The sequence below is a fragment of the Helianthus annuus genome, chromosome 2 (assembly GCF_002127325.2).
Source record: "Helianthus annuus cultivar XRQ/B chromosome 2, HanXRQr2.0-SUNRISE, whole genome shotgun sequence".
In the NCBI taxonomy this organism is placed as follows: Eukaryota; Viridiplantae; Streptophyta; class Magnoliopsida; order Asterales; family Asteraceae; genus Helianthus; species Helianthus annuus.
In genome coordinates, this window is record NC_035434.2 from 2,472,426 (window position 1) to 2,493,002 (window position 20,577).

A 20,577-nucleotide genomic window follows, 5' to 3' on the forward strand; every position below is an offset into this window, starting at 1 on the left:
CCATTTTTTTTAAATTAATGAAGTATTTTTAGTTTTAAATTTAAAAAAATAAATAATTGTGTAATGATTGCATGGGCGTTATTGGCATTATTCCCACTACGACATTTTTGCAATAACGCCCAATAATGCCCCCATGCTGACTGGACTGCCAAATCGCAAAAAACGCCCCATAATGGGGGCATTATTGAGCTAACCACTACACATGGTCTAACATATAATACTAATAATAATCTATATTAAAAGATAAGAACAGGATTAGTGATATTTATGTATTAATTATTAAAAATAAATAAAATAAAATATAAGTAAAATTTTGAGATTGAAGAAGGAAAGACATGTAACATTAATTAAAAACAATTGTAATATTATATACCTAGTAATATAAAAGTTGTGTCTTTAAATATATGTAGATTGAATGGGGTGAATAACATATAATGTAATCTCTTAATACTTTTCTTACTTTCCAAGCACATTACATATTTGAATTTTGAAATCACTCGTAAAGATAATTATCATCATTAATTTTTGTTTTTTAATCTATACTATATAATAAAAGAAACCATTTTAGGGACACTTGTCATCATATTAGCCAATCTCTTATAGATAATTATAATTTTAGTTTAATCTCTCTTCTAATCTTACTAATATAGATAATCCTTTTACTAAATATTATTTATTTTAATAATTTATATTATAGATAATCTTTCTACGAAATAAGTAAATATTATTGTACCGTGTAATTCAGCCGATACCTGTTATCTTTCTTCGATGTACACACAACAACAAATCAACAACCAGAAAAAACTACAACTTTAAACTAATTACGTCATCTTTTTTGCAACTACAAACTACATCTTTGATTTGAAGACCTCATCTTTTCTATCGCAATACAAAATTAATCAAGAACTGAAACTCAAATAAAAAACGAATTCTTAAAAATACACATTTATTAGTTTAATATCTTAAGAATAATTATTATTTAGTTTAATCTCCTTCTTATTTATAATTTATAATATTATTTATTTGAATTAATTATATTTAAACGTTTTGTTTTGTTTGGTATCAAATAGATTTTACAAAACTTAAAATAAAATTAACTAATATTATTTATCATTTATACATTTACGGAGTTTTCAATAAAGGGTTAAATTTATTGAGACTTCGTTAACAAATTTTGCAACAGCAGAATAATCTATTTTTATCACGAAAACCAAACTTTGTATTAATATATTAAATATTTTTATTTTCACTATACAAAATTACATTTACTCGACCCACGTAATACATGAGGTTTTTAAGATATAACTTTTTATTATTTGATATACAAAATTAGATTTATTCAATGCGTACCATACATGAGGTTTTTTAAAGATATATATTTTTTATTATTTAGTACCCTATGGTTTGAATTATTTTGTCAGTTTAGTACATAGGTTTTATAATACACAGGGTTTATACTGATATAATACGATATAACTTTTTATTGATTGGTATATAAAATTAAATGTGTTCAACCTATACAATACATGAGGTTTTTAAAAATGTAACTTTTTTTCATTACTTAATATATAACATTAAATTACTCAACCCATACAATACACGGGGTTCTTAAAGATATATCTTTTTTATTATTTAATATATAAAATTATATTTATTCAACCCATGTAATAAACGAGATTTTTAAAGATATATTATTTAATTATTTGGTATATAAAATTACATTTATTCAACCCGTACAATAAATGAGGTTTTTAAAGATATATTATTTTTATTATTTAGTATATAAAATTTATTTATTTAATCCGTGTAATACACGGGGTTATAACCTAGTATTATAACTAGCATAATTTAGACCTTGATATAAGTTTATTTAGTATGCTAATAATTAATTTCATATTTAAAATTTGTTTTACGTAGGTATTTTAGTTTCTGATTTTTTATGAAGTGATTTCGTTAATGATTATAGAGCCCAAAACAATTTCGTATAGTAACAATATTGTCACCATTATATGTTTTTGAGTAAAATGCAAAAATGGTCTTTGAGTTTAGGCCACTTTTGCCACTTTAGTCCAAAAATAAAACATTTTATATCTAGTTCCCTCGGGTTTCATTTTTATTGCCATTTTCATTCGATTGGCAAACTAAGTTAGAATTTTCTGTTAACTTCTCCCCCTTTTGTCGGTTCCCTCATTTAAATGAAGGGTATAATCATCATTATATGCCATAATATATTCTAATTAAATGAGGAAAACCACAAAAAGGGTAGAAGTTAACAAAAAGTTCTAACCCAGTTTGTCAATTAGATGAAAATGACAACAAAAATTAAACCTCACTCGAATGCAAAAGCTTTCATTTTTGGACTGAAGTGGCAAAAGAGACCTAAACTTAGGGTCCCTTTTGGTATTTTACCCTAAATTTTTGGATTTATATTCATGTTTGTATTTAACTTCAAATAAAATGAATTTATTTAATTAATTTAAAGATAATTTTATATGAAGTTAATAGATTATTTTTAAATACCTTTGAACATTTATAGAAAAAAGATTCTTTGTTATATCCTTATCATTAATTAATATCTAAATATAATAATTATCTTTAATTTAATCATTTGAGAAGAAAATATAATTGAGAAGAAAAAGAACAAAGGGTAATTTTGTAAAAGGATTAAATAGTTTTTCACTTATCTCATTTATTATCATTTTTGACTAATTAATTAGTCATAAAAACTATTATCCTCCATGCTAACTTTTTTTCTTACACACATCAAAATGATCCTACATATTTCGAAATTCATCCTACAAGTTGATATTTATCCTACACAACCCGTAATTTATCCTACACAACTCGTAATTTATCCTACACTTTAAATTATCTTATTTTGTTTTGAAAAAATATATATTTTAATGATAAGTTACAAATTATTTAATATAGTTAGCTATTAAAGAGGAAGACTATAAATTAATGACCTATGTAGATTTACCAATGTACCCTTAAAGTAACATTAATACTTATATTAAATGAAGTAAAATAAAACATTGTTATTGGTTGAAATTTCTTCTTTTTTCTTCTTGCAAAAAATTTCTTCTCGTTTGAACTCTCCACAATTTAATATAATGATTATCTTTAATTATAAAAAAATAAATATTTATAATTAGGTAGGAGAGAGAGGCGGGAAAACAATAAAATAGAAAGTTTAAATGAATATGTCCTTCATAGGGTTCTTTTATATATCTATAGACTAGTAATAAAAAATGAACGTCGCTTACAAATATGTGTTTACACATATAGGGCGATGTTCGGCTAGAAAGTCAATTTTTCCTTTAAAGTGTACAAAGTCGTAAAACACCACAATTTCAGCTATAAAACACACTCAAAAGCCCCGAATAATAAAGTGAAGATCACTAAAACACAATATCTAAACCCTAATAGTCGATAAAGACTTCAAACACACTATCGTCGAACTACGAATATAAAACACAACATGATAATCAACATAAAACACCCTAATGTTAGTCATTCGATAATCGAAGCCTTATCATCCAAAACACAACACTAAACCCACAAATATGCCGTTTTAGTAATCTTCACTTTGTTATTTGTGGGTTTTCAGTATGTTTTAAGGTTTACATTATGCTATATATATATGTATATATAGGGTAGGGATAGTGTACATTAATTCAAAAGTGTGAGAAGGGTGAGAAGTGTTTTAAACCATTAGATCTTTGATCTAATGATTGAGATCAATAGGGACCAAATTATAAATTGTGTTTTAATTATTTGGACTGGTTTGAAAATTGTATGGGTAATAGTGTCTTTGTATATGTTTCAAATTAGGTAACCTTTCCTAAATTCTAGCTATTCACTCCTAAATTCTAGCGATTCAATTTTAAACTTATTCTAAAATTCAGACATTCTAAAAAATCCAGAAATATGTAACTGCTAAAAGAAATATATAACACTATACATCCATCATATAATATAACACTATATAGCACCATATAACACCGTATAACACTATGTAATACCATATAACACCATATAACACTATGTAACACTATATCAGACTATATAACAATATATAAATTATAGATCTATCATAGACATGCTATGAGAAAATTATAAAAATATAACACTATATAACACTATATAACTCTAAATAACATTATGTAAACACCATATAAAACCATATAACACAATATAACACTATATAATACCAAAAAACACTATATAACACCTTATAACACTATGTAACACTATATGAAAATATGTAACACTATACAGTTCTGAACGAGATGACACAAATTCGTAGATTAATTCTTAATTCGTATTCCTATAATTAATGGTGGCGGTTATGGAAGGTTATCAATTAATTAAATCAGTAAGAAAATTACCTTTTTACCCTTTTAATTAATTTAGATTGAGGACGCATGCCATCTCCACAATATTTCTCACACTTCTCACAGTTTTGAATTAATATACAAAATCTTCAACCTATATATATATATATATATATATATATATATAGGATAAGGATCATGTGAGAAGTGATAGGCTAGTTGAGAAACTTGAGAAGCATTCTGGACCACACATTTTTCTAAGGCTTTCGTAATATACACATATGTATAGTTTAAAATTGACTATATACATATATGTATATTGAGTTATACACATATGTATATAGTCAATTTTAAACTATACATATGTGTATATTACGAAAGGCTTAGAAAAATGTGTGGTCCAGAATGCTTCTCAAGTTTCTCATATAGGGTGGACTTCTCTTAGGATACCTACCCTATATATATATATATATATATATGCGCTTTTTTATTTTATTCGTCTCGTTTATTAATTAAATTATGGCAACATGTTTAATAACAATAAAAAAATAAATGCCACCTAGGATAGTTTACCTGCTATTTATAGGATTAGCACATCAAATAAATTTTAATGAGTTAATAAGCATAATTTTTTTTATAAGTAACAAAATTGAAACACTCCTAAAACTTGGTTACCTTTTTATAAGTAACCAAATTGGAACATTTCTAAAACTTGGTTACCATTTTATGAAATGTTCCCTTTTTTCATTTATTAAATTTGTTTTGCATGAGTTTCTTGTCTCTAACCTTAGAGATAGCATACATCAACCAAACACATGTAGAGGGATATGTATTTTCACTTTTGAGGTCAAAATTACTATGCCTTTGAACCCCATTGTTCATTTCGCACATATGTGTTAGGAATTCGGATATTCATCAACATACAAACACCAACAAATTGCAAGAGAAAAATAAAACAAAGATGACATGCGAGATTTATGTGGTTCGGTCGGATGCCTACGTGCACGGGCTGCAACCAGAGTAATTCTTTTATTGCTCTGCCACACTCGTGATGAGGATGTTACAAGCACAATGCATATATATAAAGATTACATTACGGTTTCTAACTTAATGAATGATAAAAAAATAAACGGGCCTAAATAAAAGAGATCTGCATCAAGCCCAAAACACTAGTCTTTCTTGTCTTCATTAAAACCAGGCCGAAATCAAGACTCCAAAACCCAACAATCTCCCACTTGGAGGCTTGATAATCTTCAAACTACCATCCGTTGTGAACTTGTACCTCTTGTAATCTTCAAACTGCCATCCGTTAACCTAAAGGCCCATTGAAGCTCCTCCAAGCTCCAACATATCAGTCATGCCAGAAACTGCCACTGACTCAACCTCAATCCCTAGCGGCTCCCACTCACACGAATTGCCAGATCCTAGAACACCTTGAGAACAAACACTCTCCATATTCATCAAGTAATCCACTGGAGAGATTTTATCAGCTGGAACAGTGGTTCTCCTAACCCATTTCCATCTAGGAACTTTGACTAAAACACAACACGTGATCCTACTGCCATGAACACCTCCAACTAATCTAGTTGAACCTTTTCTCGTTTGTTTATCCTAAATCTGACCTGTGACTCTAGGTTTCTCACTTGCAAAGACAATCTTTTTCTTCCCACGAGATTCTATGAACCTGACTTTGTCTTCTTCTGAATTAGGATGGTCTCTCCCTTAACTAACCATGTAAAGCGAATCTCTCCTTCTTCTTCTATCGATCACAATATTTCCCTTAAAAACTTTATTTCCTGTTCCCGAATTTAATCTCATGCCCCAGATCATCCAACTGCCTAACATAAATCAACCGTTTTTTCAAGCTTGGAATCACTTTGACATCCTTTAAAGTCCATGAACTGGCTGAAGTTACTAAATCTATGTCACCCATGCCCGTAACATCAAGAACATCATTGTTCCCTAGTTTTACCTTACCAAAATCACCTTGCTTCAAATTCTACAATGCTTCACCGTTGTGTGTAGCATGAAATGAAGCACCATGATCCATGACTCAGGGATCCACACTACAAATCAAAGCTTCATCATCTGAGTGGCTTACTGTAGCGCGTTAACTTCTTTCCTTTCTTTTGGACATTGATTCCTGAAATGTCCAATCTTTTTGCAGTTCCAACAGGTTACATCATTCTGAGCCCTAGACTGACTCCTCTATCTGTTTTTGCTCCCCTACTTCTGTTATTCTTTCTTCCTCTACCAACATGCATTAATTCACCCGATGATCCACTTGAATTTCTTCGTCTGACGCCATCACCCAGAAAAAGATCCCGAATCCCAATAAAAGTGAACTCGTTGGTAGAACTAGTAATCGCTGTAAAAGTTCCTGATCAACTATCTAGCAATGATAATAACAATAGTAGAGCCTGAACCTCATCCTCGAGTTTGATGTCAACTGACCTAAGTCTTGACAAAATCGGGTTCAAGTTGTTGATGTGTACTATATGTGTTCTTCTTTCACCGACGTGTTCACTAGTTCACGTTTCTGGAAAACCTAAATAGCTTCCGAAGGCTTCTCATACATATCAGAAAGTGCATCCATAATCCCAAGCACTGTGGTTTTGAACGCAACATCATTTGTTAATGACAATCTATTAACTGCCTTGGCTTTCTTATCCAAAGTCTTCCACTCGTCTAATTTTATCTTATTCGTTTTTTCACCTAACACGATGTCCAAATCTTTCTGAACCAGCAAATCCTCCATTTGCATTTTCTACCAACCAAAGTCTTTTCCATCAAACTTCTCAATCTGAAGTTTACCGCTCTCATCCATTATATCTCAAACTATAATACTGTTTACAAATCAAGTCAAGACTGAAGGTAATGTTCAAACACAGCAATGACCGACAGCCTGAAGTTATCATAGTTAGAAAATATCTCGGACAAACAAAATAACCACAATTATCAAATCACATGGCTAAATTGCCAAACCAAAAAAACAAATCAATAACCAGACCAAGAACAATCAACCAATAATGCTAATCAGAAAATTGAAACAAGGAACAAAACAAGATGGCATTTTATGCTTCTTTCTGATCACAAGCGGCTACTTTTTTTCTTACCCATGGTATGATGGCACACACAAGAAGATAAAAAATAGAACTCCTAATTTGTGGTTGGTCTCTTTTTTCCTTTGTCTTCTCCGGCCGAAAAACAACACAACAAGAATTAATTGTTGTTGACTTTTTGGAATCCTTGCCTTACAATTGGATGAATCAATTAAAGCAAAACAACTTTTATTATTTTTGGTTCTTTTCTTCTGCAGATGGCGGTAAGGGTTTAGGGGTATAGGATCATATACAAACAGGTATTTTAAGAACCAACAGGTTAATTACATGTGTCCTCGATTAAAAAAATTGGTTTCAGGGTATTTTAGACCTTTTATACCCTTTTATTTATATCTAATTAAAAACAATAATTAAATTATCCCTAAATTCATACTAGATTAATTCAAATCCTAATATCCTAATCTATTCTTCATCATCGAATCAGCATCGTAATCAGCATCATCAACACTGTAAGCAACATCATCCGCAGCATCGTAATCAACATCATTGTCAACACCGTAATCAACATCTTAATCAGCACGGTAACACCACCGTCAACACATCCAACGGTAACATCCCACACCACCACCGTTAGCACATCTCGTAATCAGCATAACACTGTAATCAACACATTAATCAACACCATAATTAGCACAATTCCATGTTTTTTTTTTAATTTTGTAAACAACAGATACTATTACATAACTAGCACAATTTCATTTTTTGTTTAATTTTATAAACATCACATAATGTTACATACTAGCATAATTTTTTGTTTTTGTTTTAATTTTGTAAATAGCACATATTATTACATAACTGGTAGAAAACAAGTTTATTCCAAATAGGTTTCCAATAACAACATAAGGAAAAAATCGCAAGACATAAGAATTACACAACAAAATAAGAACTTATGTATAGATTTAAAATCAACACAACAGATTTTTCTTATTTACACATTCCAATTAGATAACTAGCACAATTATAAAACACCTTTTAGTAACTTTTTTAAAAGTCATTGTTATAAATATAAAAATGGTACCAATATGGTGGTACTCATATTAAAGATAAACAATACTTGATTTTGTGTTTATTTTATTTTTTTCAATGAAGTATATAAAAATTATTTTAGTTTAAAAAACTTGACGGAATTAGCATTTAATGAGAAATGACTAAATGACTAAAATACCCCTAACTTGATAGTATTAATTATAGGGGTTTTATTTGTAATCAATACCAACCCCCTAGATTTAAGCTATTAATGGCTCAAATCTGTTCTTATGGTTATTATAGTTAGCAATAGAATCTCAATTCTCACGAATGGCATGACAACCCAAGGGTTTCTGCCTTTATTTCTTTTTGTGATGAATTTCAAAGTCTTGATTGAAATATTTTTTATTATGCCCAACTGCCAAAATAAAAAAATATAATAATCGATCTATCTTTTGCGTTGTGTTTCACGAGCCTAAGCTCTAATAGCACTTGTTAGGGATTCGCGTATTGATCAACACACACAAACACGAACAAACTGCAAGAGAAAAATAAAATGGAAATGACACGCGAGATTTACGTGGTTCAGTCGGCTGACCTATGTCCACGAGCTGCAAGCATGGTATCTTTTATTGCTCTGCCTCACTCGTGATGAGGATGTTACAAGTACAATAAGTATATATAGATATTAGCTTAGGGTTTCTAACTTAATGAACCATAAAAAATATCCGGGCCTAAATAAAAGAGAAAAACACTAGTCTTTCTTGATTTCATTAAAACTAAACAATCTAATCTCCTGCCAATATATGATCACTCTTACAACAAAAAGATAGACTTATGTTGTTATATATGCATGCTTTGATTTTTGAGGTCAAAGTTAGTTTCTTCATTTGAAAGTTAATTAAGCGAAGATAATGATTTTGTAAACACTGTGCTCATTTCCAAGGAAAAGGTTCAAATACATATCCTCTTTTAATTTGTCTTTCTGAAATTTATCAAAGTGTTGAGTGTCATTGAATTCATTCAAAAGAGTGTACAATGTTTAAACATCACTTAAGTGTTGCCTTCATTACCTTGTTTTGTACAGAATTTAAGCCTCGGAAGTATTCGAAAAAGAATAAAGTTGCTTTAATTGTTGGGACGGTCAGCGGAGGAATCGTTTCTGTATTTTTAATCATTGTTATCTTGTGGAGAAAATGCTACATTATGGTAGAAAAGGCAGCGAATATAGGTAAATCTTTCATTATCTTATGCTGGTTGGTTGTGAGGGAGTCGTTTGATTTATGGGTTGGGCTTTGGTGCTCAATTTTAAAGCTGGTCAAAAGGGGTCACATTAAAAGCGTGCAAATTTGCAAGTCATTTCTAACTAATTATGGTAATACCATTGTGTCTGAAATCTTTATTAATGTGTTGACCCTTTATAATTAAAAAATCGGACGAAAAGGGTCACCTAGCCCCTTTTTGACCCGTACTAAGTGACTCATACATTCCAATCCAACCTGTTACTCACCCAACCCACCCAGTAATCGAACCGAACAAACACGAACAAGTCCATGTTGGTGTTCATTCGTTAAGGGAATTAGCATGTTTGCGAACTGTTCATTAACGCATACCGAACATAAGTTTATGTTCGTGTTCGTTCATTAAGGAAATTCAATTGTTCACGGACAGTTCGTGATCTCGAACACAAATGAAAGCAGACGAATAAAAACGAACGTAAACCAACATTTAACTTGAAAAAAAAAACATTGTTAACCTTAAGCATTGGACATAAGTAGTTAAACACAACCATTAAATGATAAATCAAAACACAAGAAGTCTACTACAACCACCAAACGTTGAATCATGCTTAACTAACTTAGACATAACTATTCCAAGTTTAACTAACTTAGATATAATTATCCCCAATAATGTCATGAATGTCTAAATTTTAGCTAACTTAGAAATAAACAGCGTTTCAAGTTTTCAATATGTTTAGATAACAGATTTATTATTTATTATTCTTTTAGTATAATCAAACAAACATGAACGAATGTAACCGAACATATTACCGAACGTTCACGAACGTAGTCGAATGAACGAGACCTTTGTTTGGGTTTGTTCTCTAAGCTTACCGAACGATTTTTTGTTCGTATTCGTTCGCTAAGCTAATCGAACTAACATAAACGAACATCCCGCCGAACGGTTCACGAACTGTTCGCTGAATGTTCGGTTTGTTTACAACCCTACACCCATGCCACCTCTCTTTTTAATTTATGAGGATCTCATATTGCAACAACTAGGCATTTTCATTCTAAGACATACAAACAGGTATTTTCACATTTTCAGATATGCCACATTTTTTTGTTTAACAGAGCTTAGAGGTATAGATCTACAAACAGGCATATTTACTATGAGGCAGATAAAAGCTGCAACAAAGAACTTTGATCCATCAAACAAGCTTGGAGAAGGCGGATTTGGATCCGTTTACAAGGTGGTGTTATTGTGTTGATATGCCAATTGATTAAAACACAATTCCAAAAAACATAACATTGCATTATCTTGTGTAACTAATTGCAGGGTCGATTATCGGATGGAACAATAATTGCAGTAAAACAACTATCATCAAAGTCTAAACAAGGAGCCCGTGAATTTGTCAATGAAGTTGGCTTGATTTCCGCTCTGAGACATCCAAATCTTGTCAGACTTTATGGATGTTGTGTAGAAGGGAACCAGATGATACTGGTTTATGAGTACATGGAAAATAACTGCCTATCTCAAGCACTCCTAGGTGAGCCTTATATATATGTTAGCATAGGTACGGAGATGGCAGGTCAAAACAAAATAAGGTTGAGGCTTGCCTTTAGTACCGTCGCAGGCCAAGTTAACTGCAAACACTTTTTTTGCCCATTCTTTAACATAGATAAATATGATTACAACAACAATTTAGATATTTGAATAAAACGTTTTAAGAAGAAGAGTTTGGGTGACTTTACATGTTCCCGATTTAGCTAGATTTTTTATTTGACCAGTTTGAGATAAACACAACCCTTGGGTTGAAATTATAACTTCTATTAATCATCAAATTTATTTTAAGAAACGGTCAGTTTAACATTAATGTAGGAGGTTCGGGTTGTTAAATTTTCAGGCACAAACAAGGTTATTAAAGCAAAGTTAACATGGCCGATGAGGATAAACGTTTGTAAAGGAATAGCTCAAGGTTTGGTTTATCTTCACGAAGAATCAAATTTGAGAATCATACATAGAGATATTAAGGCGAGCAATGTTTTGCTTGATGAAAATTGGAATGCAAAAATATCTGATTTTGGTTTAGCAAAGCTTAATGATGATGGAAATACCCATATCAGCACTCGGATTGTGGGCACAATGTATGTTCTCTAATTACTCTTATTTCTACAAGTAAAAACTGGTTAGGGTTGAAATGGGTAAATGTTTAGTTTCGGTCGAGTTTGGTTTCCCCACAAGCACTTCTTTGTTTGTTTTGTTAAAATAAATAATTAAATATTGTATACAATAAATATTTAAATCTTCAAAATAAAATCAGCTTAGGAGGAATTAGCATGTTTGACATATTTCTCTTTTAGCTAATTTTATACATTCATTTCTAAGTAACTTTCTGACTACACAGATTTATTACTTTTTTTGGTTCTTAAGGGGTTATCTGGCTCCAGAATATACCATGCGTGGTCACTTGACTACTAAGGCAGATGTTTATAGTTTCGGAATTTTGGCACTAGAAATTGTTAGTGGAATAAGCTGCAACAAAAGCTTCAGCTACGAGACCGAAGAATGTCTTTACCTTTTTGATTGGGTGAGATAAATCTACATATTTTGGTTCATCAGTTTTTTGGAGGTGTTTGGATCTGACTATTGCTTTTATGGATGGTAATGGGATTAATCAAGTCTCACACCAGACTGGCAAAACTGTCGTATACCCATCCCGCGTCACGTACACTTGCTGGTTTGAGAACATTACCCATTGGGTTTCGTGATACATTTCTTACTATTTCAATTTTTTATTACTTTATTACCCAAGAAAAATAGAAATATAAAAAGTAAAAATTTGTAAATTCTAAGATTATTGTATTATCAACAACACAAGAAAATCAGAAGAAAATTAAAAGAAACTAAAAACAAAAAAGAACATGTTTACAGTATGGTTCGAGCAAACACGTATGAAGTATGTATGTTTCCAGTAATCGGATCTGATATCATTTAATACTATGCTCATATCCAAACACCACCTTTGTATAATTTGACTTTGAGGTCAAATGAACTGATTTTTAGTACAATTTAGTACAATTTACATCCCGAATCACCCATCAAAAACATCTTTGAAAATGCCTAACTGTAACATTGTTTGTTGTGCAGGTATGGCTTTTGCATGAGAAAGAAACTATATTAGAACTTGTTGATCCAGACTTAGGATCTGAGTATTCATCAGAAGAAGCATTGACAATTATACAAGTGGCCCTTTTATGCACAAAAGCATCAACTTTCGCTAGACCAACCATGTCTCAAACCTTGAGCGTGCTAGAGGGTCGAACCAACATTCAAGATTTGGAAAAGGAACTGCGTCCTTCAACTACGCACCTTGATATTAGGCGCTTAAGAAAACAACTTTGGCTGGACCATAGTGAAACCAACCTAACGAGTGCTGAACCACCTACCACCGAATCCTTCGTCACCGATTCCTTCATCACGGAGTCCTTCATATCGTGAGAACACACTAATGCATATACTACAATGTATGAGGTGTAAATATTGTTCTACCAGATTTACTCATTTCCTTTTTGTAGCCATGGATGGGACAAATATATTTAAGCATCAACAACTCATCAAATGGTGAATTTTGGGCCTTCTTTTTGTATCCATAAATCGAATGTTGAACTACAGTTTTGATCGAATCAAATGTTACTGGCTTGGTTCAAATATTTGAGGTGAATGCATCATTTTGTAACAACAATTGACAAGTTAACATAACACCACCCTTCTCCAAGCTTGTTTTATGGATCAAAATTGTTGTTTGTTGCAGCTTTTATCTCTCATACATTGAACATGCCTGTTTGTCGATCTATATCTCTAAGCTCGTTTAAACAAAATGTTATGTAGGGTTTTTTGACGACGACTACAATTATTGCAGACAACTATACTCAAACTCTAAACGGATGATCTGAGAGACGTGTAGTCACTTTCAAATCAAATTATTTCATTGGTTCACTTGAAAAAATCCAATCGGATACAACTCAGAATTTGAGAACACGAAGATAGGGTGCGTTCGGTTCGCTGGAATTGAATGAAATTAGAATCTGAATTCCAATTCTTGATGTGTTTGGTTATGAAAGGAATTAGAATTGGAATTCAATCACCTCAAATTCCATTACTTATAGGAATTCAAAATCTTTCCCAAATGTGAAAGAATTCAACCAAATTCATTGGAATCTTCGACCACTTACCGTTGTCGAATATCTTACCTGTAATACCCGCGATTTTTGAAATCATAAATAATAATATTAACAATGAGAATAATATTTAAAAAAAAAACATAAATAATAATATTAATAATGATAATAAAAAGATGATATTATGTCGCTTTCTTCCAAATAATTTTGAAATAATAATAATAATAACTTAATTTGTTTATTAGTTATTAAGTTGTCTTTCAATGCATTAGCTTTAATTATTAATACACTAGTATTAAGCCCTTGCGTTGCAGCGGCTATCATAAAACTATGTCAAGTAGTACCAATGCTATACCAATGTCAGGGACCATCCACACCGGATAATCTAGTAAAAACAAAATAAATAAAACGGAAAAAAGAATGCCGAACAAAAACCAAACGTAAAATATTTGAATCACGCATGCTTGTTGTAGAAAAATTAAATCGAAACGTAATACATAAGTCAATCCAGGACCTGCGTATTGCGACGAACTTGTTAGACGAAGAAAAATAAATGTGTTGCGACGGGCCAGTCAAACGGGAAAAAATATACGAAAAAAATGTTGAACCTCACATGCACGTTGCGATGCGTTAAGTCACAAAATTTAGAACGAAATGAAAAACTTGGTAAAGATGAAAAGTACGGTGGACCAAAATTAAACATAAAAAAGAGTTGGGATTAAATTGGAAAAGATGAAAATCATTGGGTTAAAATTAAAAAACAAAGGGTCTAAATTGGAAAAGAAGAAAAGTTTTAAATTTTTAGTTATATTTTTTAGCTCTTTTTAACTCGCTGATTTCAAGTTTTAAATTGATAAAACACGATATTTTACTATCTCTCTACACACGTTAGGGAAAGTGCACCCATCGCAGACGTAGTATAGTGATGACAAGATACCAAGGTCGTCAAAGAACACAAGAGTTTTTAATACCGGCTTATCATCAATGTCTAATCGAACCAAACTTTGAGAAAAGATTTTTAAACTCATAAAAAGATAAAAACTGAAATGAAATAAAAATAGATAGACAAGAAAGAATCACTTGGATCCGACTTATCTCTCGTGTACCCTTTTGATGATTTCCGCACTTTGGGCATTTTAAGAGATTATCTTAGTTATAGTAGTAGGCCCCTCTTGTGAAGGCGGCGTTACCCTCAACCTAGTGGTTTGAGTCAGTAAGGATACAATCCACTAGGCCAGATTATTGAAAGATAACTAAGTAAGTTATTAATGCAAAATGTGGTAGGCCCCCTTCCAGACAACAGTCACCCTCAACCCGTTGGTCTGGTCAGCAGGGATACAATCCTCACGGGGTTGGTTTAAAGTTTTAATAGTAGTTTATGAATAAGGGGTTCAAGTGGTTTCTTACTCTCAGTCGAGCCAGTCATTCCCGATGAATCCATGAAGTAGTACTAAACTTGAACTAGGTTCTCGCAGGATCTATACAATAAACGAGACATAGAATTACCCAACCACCCTTCTAACCCCCTTCCAAGTAGTTAACATGCTTTATATATACCGTAAAGACATGAATATGTGAATAAACGACATATGAAGAATGGCTAAGTAGATTCGCCTTCAATATAAAAAACTAATTATTAAAGTCATTAATACAAACCCAATTAAAAAGTTGCCAAAGATTGGAAATCATAAAAGAAATACATAAAAGATATGTCTTCACCAAGTAATGTAAGAATTTAGCCAAGCATGGCCTTTTTGACAAAGATTCTTACTATCAATCTTGGATCCCAAGACTACACACACACTCTAAAAGATGGAAAATGGATGATGGATGATGGTGGTGGATGATGGTGTTGTAGTGGTAGTGGAGTGGTGGCAAGTGAGAGAGAAGTGGTTTGACAAGGGATGGTTTGAAGTGGAACCAAGCACTTTTATTTATAGCTCTCTTTAGAAGCTTCAGCACGGCCCGTGACCGGCTAGCACGGCCCGTGACCGGCTAGCACGGCCCGTACCCGGCTAGCACAGCCCCGTGGCCATCTCTCTCCCTCTATTCCTTATTAACTGCATGTCAGGTCTTGTACTAACACAACCCCATGTGTCAATGACACGTCCTGTGGCCAAAGTATTTGCTGTACTATCGCAGATTCTGAAAATTTTTGAGTTGACCACGCCCCGTGTTGGCATGGCACGTTCCCGTGTCGGCTGCCAGTTTTATCCTTTGCTGGACAAGGCCCGTGTCTGATGGACACGGCCTCGTGTCAAGTCTTCTGTTATTGCTATTTTGTGGTTTGGATGTGAATCGGGGTTTGGCGAGTTGTGTCAATTCCTCCTTCCTTGTATTAATGTTGGTTTTTGCTGTCTTTTTGCCCCTTTTACACATTTAAGCTCTTTTGATATTGAAAATTAAAAAGGAACAGAAAACGAAGCTTTTTCCAACATTAGTACTAAAATGGGGTTGATTTTGCGCCGTATTTAATATAATTTATATGTTGTATTTTAAGCACATCAATGATGATCCAATAATGTTGGCATACTATATGGTTGGATCTGATAAATTATTCTCAGATATTGAGGTTCTGATTCAAAATGTGACTACGGAAAAGATTGAAAAAGTTTTTAAATTTGTTAAAATTGAAAAATCAAAGATTGATAAATTTGCCGGTAAAGTAAGCAAGAAATCTTTTTATAACAAATCAGGAAAATACAGGTTACAAAAAGAAAAATACAAAAACTGGTTTGGATATAAAAATAAAAAGAATCAAAAGAAAAGTTTTGAAAAGTCAAATTTTTCAGAAGAAAATGAATTTTGTTCATGGAAAAAGTTCTGAAAAAGAGAAAGAACTCCGGTTTAGTCAACATACTAATGAAGAATTCTACGCTCGAAAGAAACAACAGCAACAGACAAAGGATGTTTGAATGAAAAGGTGTTTTATATGTCAATAAGTTGGACGCATTGGTTACAAATGTGCACAAAATCCGAAGCTTGTTGATGTTGAGAAACACAAGAAAAAAAATAGAAGTTGAGAAACACCAAACACCAAAGTTTGAGCCAAAACAATTTTGGAAACAAAAAGGTTATTTATCAAAAAGAAACATTCAAAATGACTCAAGGTTTTATACAAAGAATATTTCAAATGGACAAACTTGGGTGGTAAAGAGAAAAGATATTTCTGATAATGATGAGAAAAGGAATATCGATTCAACCAAGAAGGTTGAAATCAAGAATGAAAAAGTTTTTGTGAAAAACGAAAAAGATTTTCCGAAATTAAACGAATCTTATTGGGTTAAAATACCTAAGGTCAAACAGGTCTGGGTTGCTTTATTCAAGTAATTAAGTTGATTTCTTATGCAGGTGTTCCAGAAGTCAACTCAAGTTCAACATGGAGAATGGAGCAGCCTGGCACACGCGGAGGATTCCTGTGATTGAACAAAACAGGAAGTGTTTGTAAAAAATGGTTGAAGGAATACGTTGAAACCCTCACAACTGAACACAAAAAACATGATAAAATAAGATTGAAAAATAGTTTCAAAATGTTTAAATATAAATGTTTTAGTGATCATGGGGGTGTGTAAAAATTCTAAATGTGAAGCTGAAACGGGTGGCGAGATGAAGCTATCCACATTGGGTTGTCAAATGTTTTAGAACGAGTTTACACTACCCGCGCATTGCAACGAGTTGTTGTTTATCAAAGTGTTTTATATCATATTTGAAAATACTTTTGTATAAGCAAAACATTTATTTCTAGCTTACCTTATCGGTTTCCTTTTTAGCATCAAAACATTTTTTAGTATCAAACAATTATTTCTTTTGTATAAACTGTTGTTGAGTTCTTTTTTTCTTCTTCTTTCACTTCCTATATAATTAAGATTTTTAAAACTTATTATTTACATTCACATTTATAATTAATTTATTTTTTAGAATAGACATTTTAGTGTATATTATCATAACCTACTCTGATCCATCCGAAGTATTTGCTGATAAAAAAAAAACACAAAATTCATATAAAAAGAACAAAGCGAAATATAGAATCAACAAAAGACAGAGATTATTTCTGATTAAAATGAGCATAAACATCAAAGCCAAATTTATGATAAACATTTGATATGAAATATGGGTTTGGATTTGTTGCAACTCAAAATTACGTCAACCATGAAAAAGATAGGTATACATTAAAAGGGCGTCTTTGAACCCACTAATTTCAAACCGCGTAAAACAAAATATTAAATCAAATGGTGTTACAAATTTCTAGGTTGGTTTTGGCATCTAATGAGCATCATGAATGGAAAAAATAGAATGGATAGAATATCACTATTGTTTAAGTACATCAAATGTTTTAGTGTCTAGTGTCTGACAAATAAATAACATATGTTTTCTACACAGAATGTACTGAAAGATAAACACATATTGATTATACATGAGATGCTCAAACCCAAAGTAACAACATACGGTGCCAATCACTGTTTGAAGATTCATTAAAACTGATAAACAGAAAAAGAACTAAACCATTCAAGCAGAAGTTGGTTTTTACTCATGTAAGATATTGTATGAAAAATATAAAATAAGAGTATAAAAGTTGTACTTTTCAAGTTGGTTATGATAGACTTAAAAACATAAAGTTGGATTAACATGATTGATATGTGTAATCCCTACATATTCAAAACGAAGATAAGAGTATAAAATACATACCAACACTGGCTAATTGTGTAGACATCGATGATTAACTCAAATCAAGGCTTCAATTGTCACACCCTGACCGCATTAAAACAACGAAACTGCAGCGGAAATGTCGGGGAGTAGAGATGTAACACCCCGAAAATATAAAACTTTATGTTAAGATTATAAATTATAAATAAACGGAAATTTACTAACTAGAAACTTCTAACCTAGTTAGTTAATAGTCTAGAAATAGCACATGAAAGGTTAAAACCTACTAAATAGTGTGTAGAATAAAGTAGAGGGGCCTGAATTGTCAAAAAAAAAACTAGGTTACAATTAGTAACCAAACACTCCAAAATTTGGAGTGTTGGTCGACCAGACAAGCAGCAGGGGCGACACCCCCATTCCAAAACCCTAAAACTCACAAAACAATCAAATTGAAGGCTCAAATCTCTTCAAAAACGAAATCTAAACATAGATTAGTGATCCTCATCGCGAGAGGATTCCAAGGTATGTAAAAACTTGTGTTAGTCCTTCGTTTGAAATCCTCATGATTTTAGAAAATCTGAAAAATTTATGTTGCATGTTTGTTATTGGGTTGAACCAGAATTGATAAAGTGTTTAGGGGTGAAACCTAACTGATTCCATGTTAAACCATGACCAAATTCAGGAAAATTTGGTGAACACCTTGAAAGTGGTTATGGGTTTTATATGATGATGATGAACACTAGGGTTTAGATGGTTATCCTAGTGTAAAATTGATCATAGAAGGTAGATTCCAGTATGAGTATGATATATACATGCTCTATGAGAGTTTCGTTGATAATAAGTTAGCCAAAAAGTGAACTAAGAACCTGAATATAATGATATGAAAATTCTGCCCTCAAGGTGTTTGTAGAAATGCCATAAAGAAGGCCAATAAATAGAAATTTGAAGCTTTAATGCCTGAATTAAGATGTTTCGGTATATTATGCGAAATGATGCCTAAAGAGGGTTCTAAACATGTTTTGGAAATGAACTCTATAGGAAAAGATACCGGGACGTCGAGCGGACAAGCCGGTGGTGATTCTCGTTTGAAGGGCGTGCATTAAGGTATGTAACATGTCTCCTTACATTATGTGAATTTAGATCATTGTAGTTGTTTATCAAAGTTTCTAGTTAATTTGGATTGAAGCGAAGGCGTTGTTGTATTGAATACTTGGGTGAATAATAAACTAAACTCGTTGGTAGTTGTCATAAAGGAAGGAATTTCCATAGACAAGCCAAACGGGTCAAATAATCACGTAAAATATGATCTACATTCCGAAACATGATAGATTGTTATATGTAGTTCGTTATATTATGACGTGCTAGAAATATTAGACTTTTATTTCAATTGATAATGTAGAATACTGAAATCCGGGAGTTGAAATTTTGGTTGAAATGCTTGAACCAAACAAAAACATAAATTCCCAGGTGCCACCATAAATTACGGTGCCACCGTAATTTACGGTAGAGGGTTTTGATTTACGGTGGTTTTCTACTGTGTTACGGTGTAACCAAAAATTTCCAGCACTCACCGTAATTTACGGTGGTCACCACCGTAAATTACGGTGGAGCCTGGAAAATTTTTATATTTTTGTTATTTCAATGTGGTGTTAAATCTTGAAATTTTATCATTCATAGACATCAAGAACTAACGATTCAATTGTTGATTCATAGGTATTTAGGTGGTCATGGATGGCGATCAAGCGTTAAGATGATGAACCGAACACTCCACTTCGAAGCTTCCGCTATGTTTGAACTTGTTAATCAGTGTTTCTTTTGTTGTAAACAATTTCTTAAACAACTATACTACGTTCTACCTTTGTCTTAGTAGGCTAAGGGTGTAATAGTTTTTGAAACTTATGTTATTCTAACGTCTTTTGGTATAAAATGGTTATTAAATTCTAGAATAAATATAAGGGTGTAATAAGTTGGTAATCAGAGCCTCAGGTTGTCAATAAGTGTTCGGTTCAAGCTTGATCGACCATCCGGTAAGAACTAATTTCAGTTAATAAATCTTATATTACGTAAAGAATGAGAAATGAACAAATATGCATGAAAAGAGCAAGT

The 20,577-nt window shown here is 32.0% G+C and overlaps 1 protein-coding gene across 1 annotated transcript; it reads left to right on the forward strand.

Moving 5' to 3' along the window:
• Positions 1-9,631: 9,631 nt before the first annotated feature.
• Positions 9,632-13,147, forward strand: LOC110894780 (probable LRR receptor-like serine/threonine-protein kinase At1g07650). Its single transcript, XM_035987286.1, has 6 exons — positions 9,632-9,656; positions 10,780-10,898; positions 10,985-11,212; positions 11,579-11,793; positions 12,080-12,236; positions 12,797-13,147. The coding sequence occupies exons 1-6, from the start codon at positions 9,632-9,634 to the stop codon at positions 13,145-13,147; spliced, it is 1,095 nt and encodes a 364-aa protein (XP_035843179.1).
• The last annotated feature ends 7,430 nt before the right edge of the window (positions 13,148-20,577 follow it).

Coding starts and splice junctions, on each gene's coding strand:
- LOC110894780 (XM_035987286.1), top strand. CDS start 9,632: ATGGTAGAAAAGGCAGCGAATATAG. Junction 9,657..10,779: donor AGAAAAGGCAGCGAATATAG/GTAAATCTTTCA, acceptor TTTGTTTAACAG/AGCTTAGAGGTATAGATCTA. Junction 11,794..12,079: donor ACTCGGATTGTGGGCACAAT/GTATGTTCTCTA, acceptor TTGGTTCTTAAG/GGGTTATCTGGCTCCAGAAT.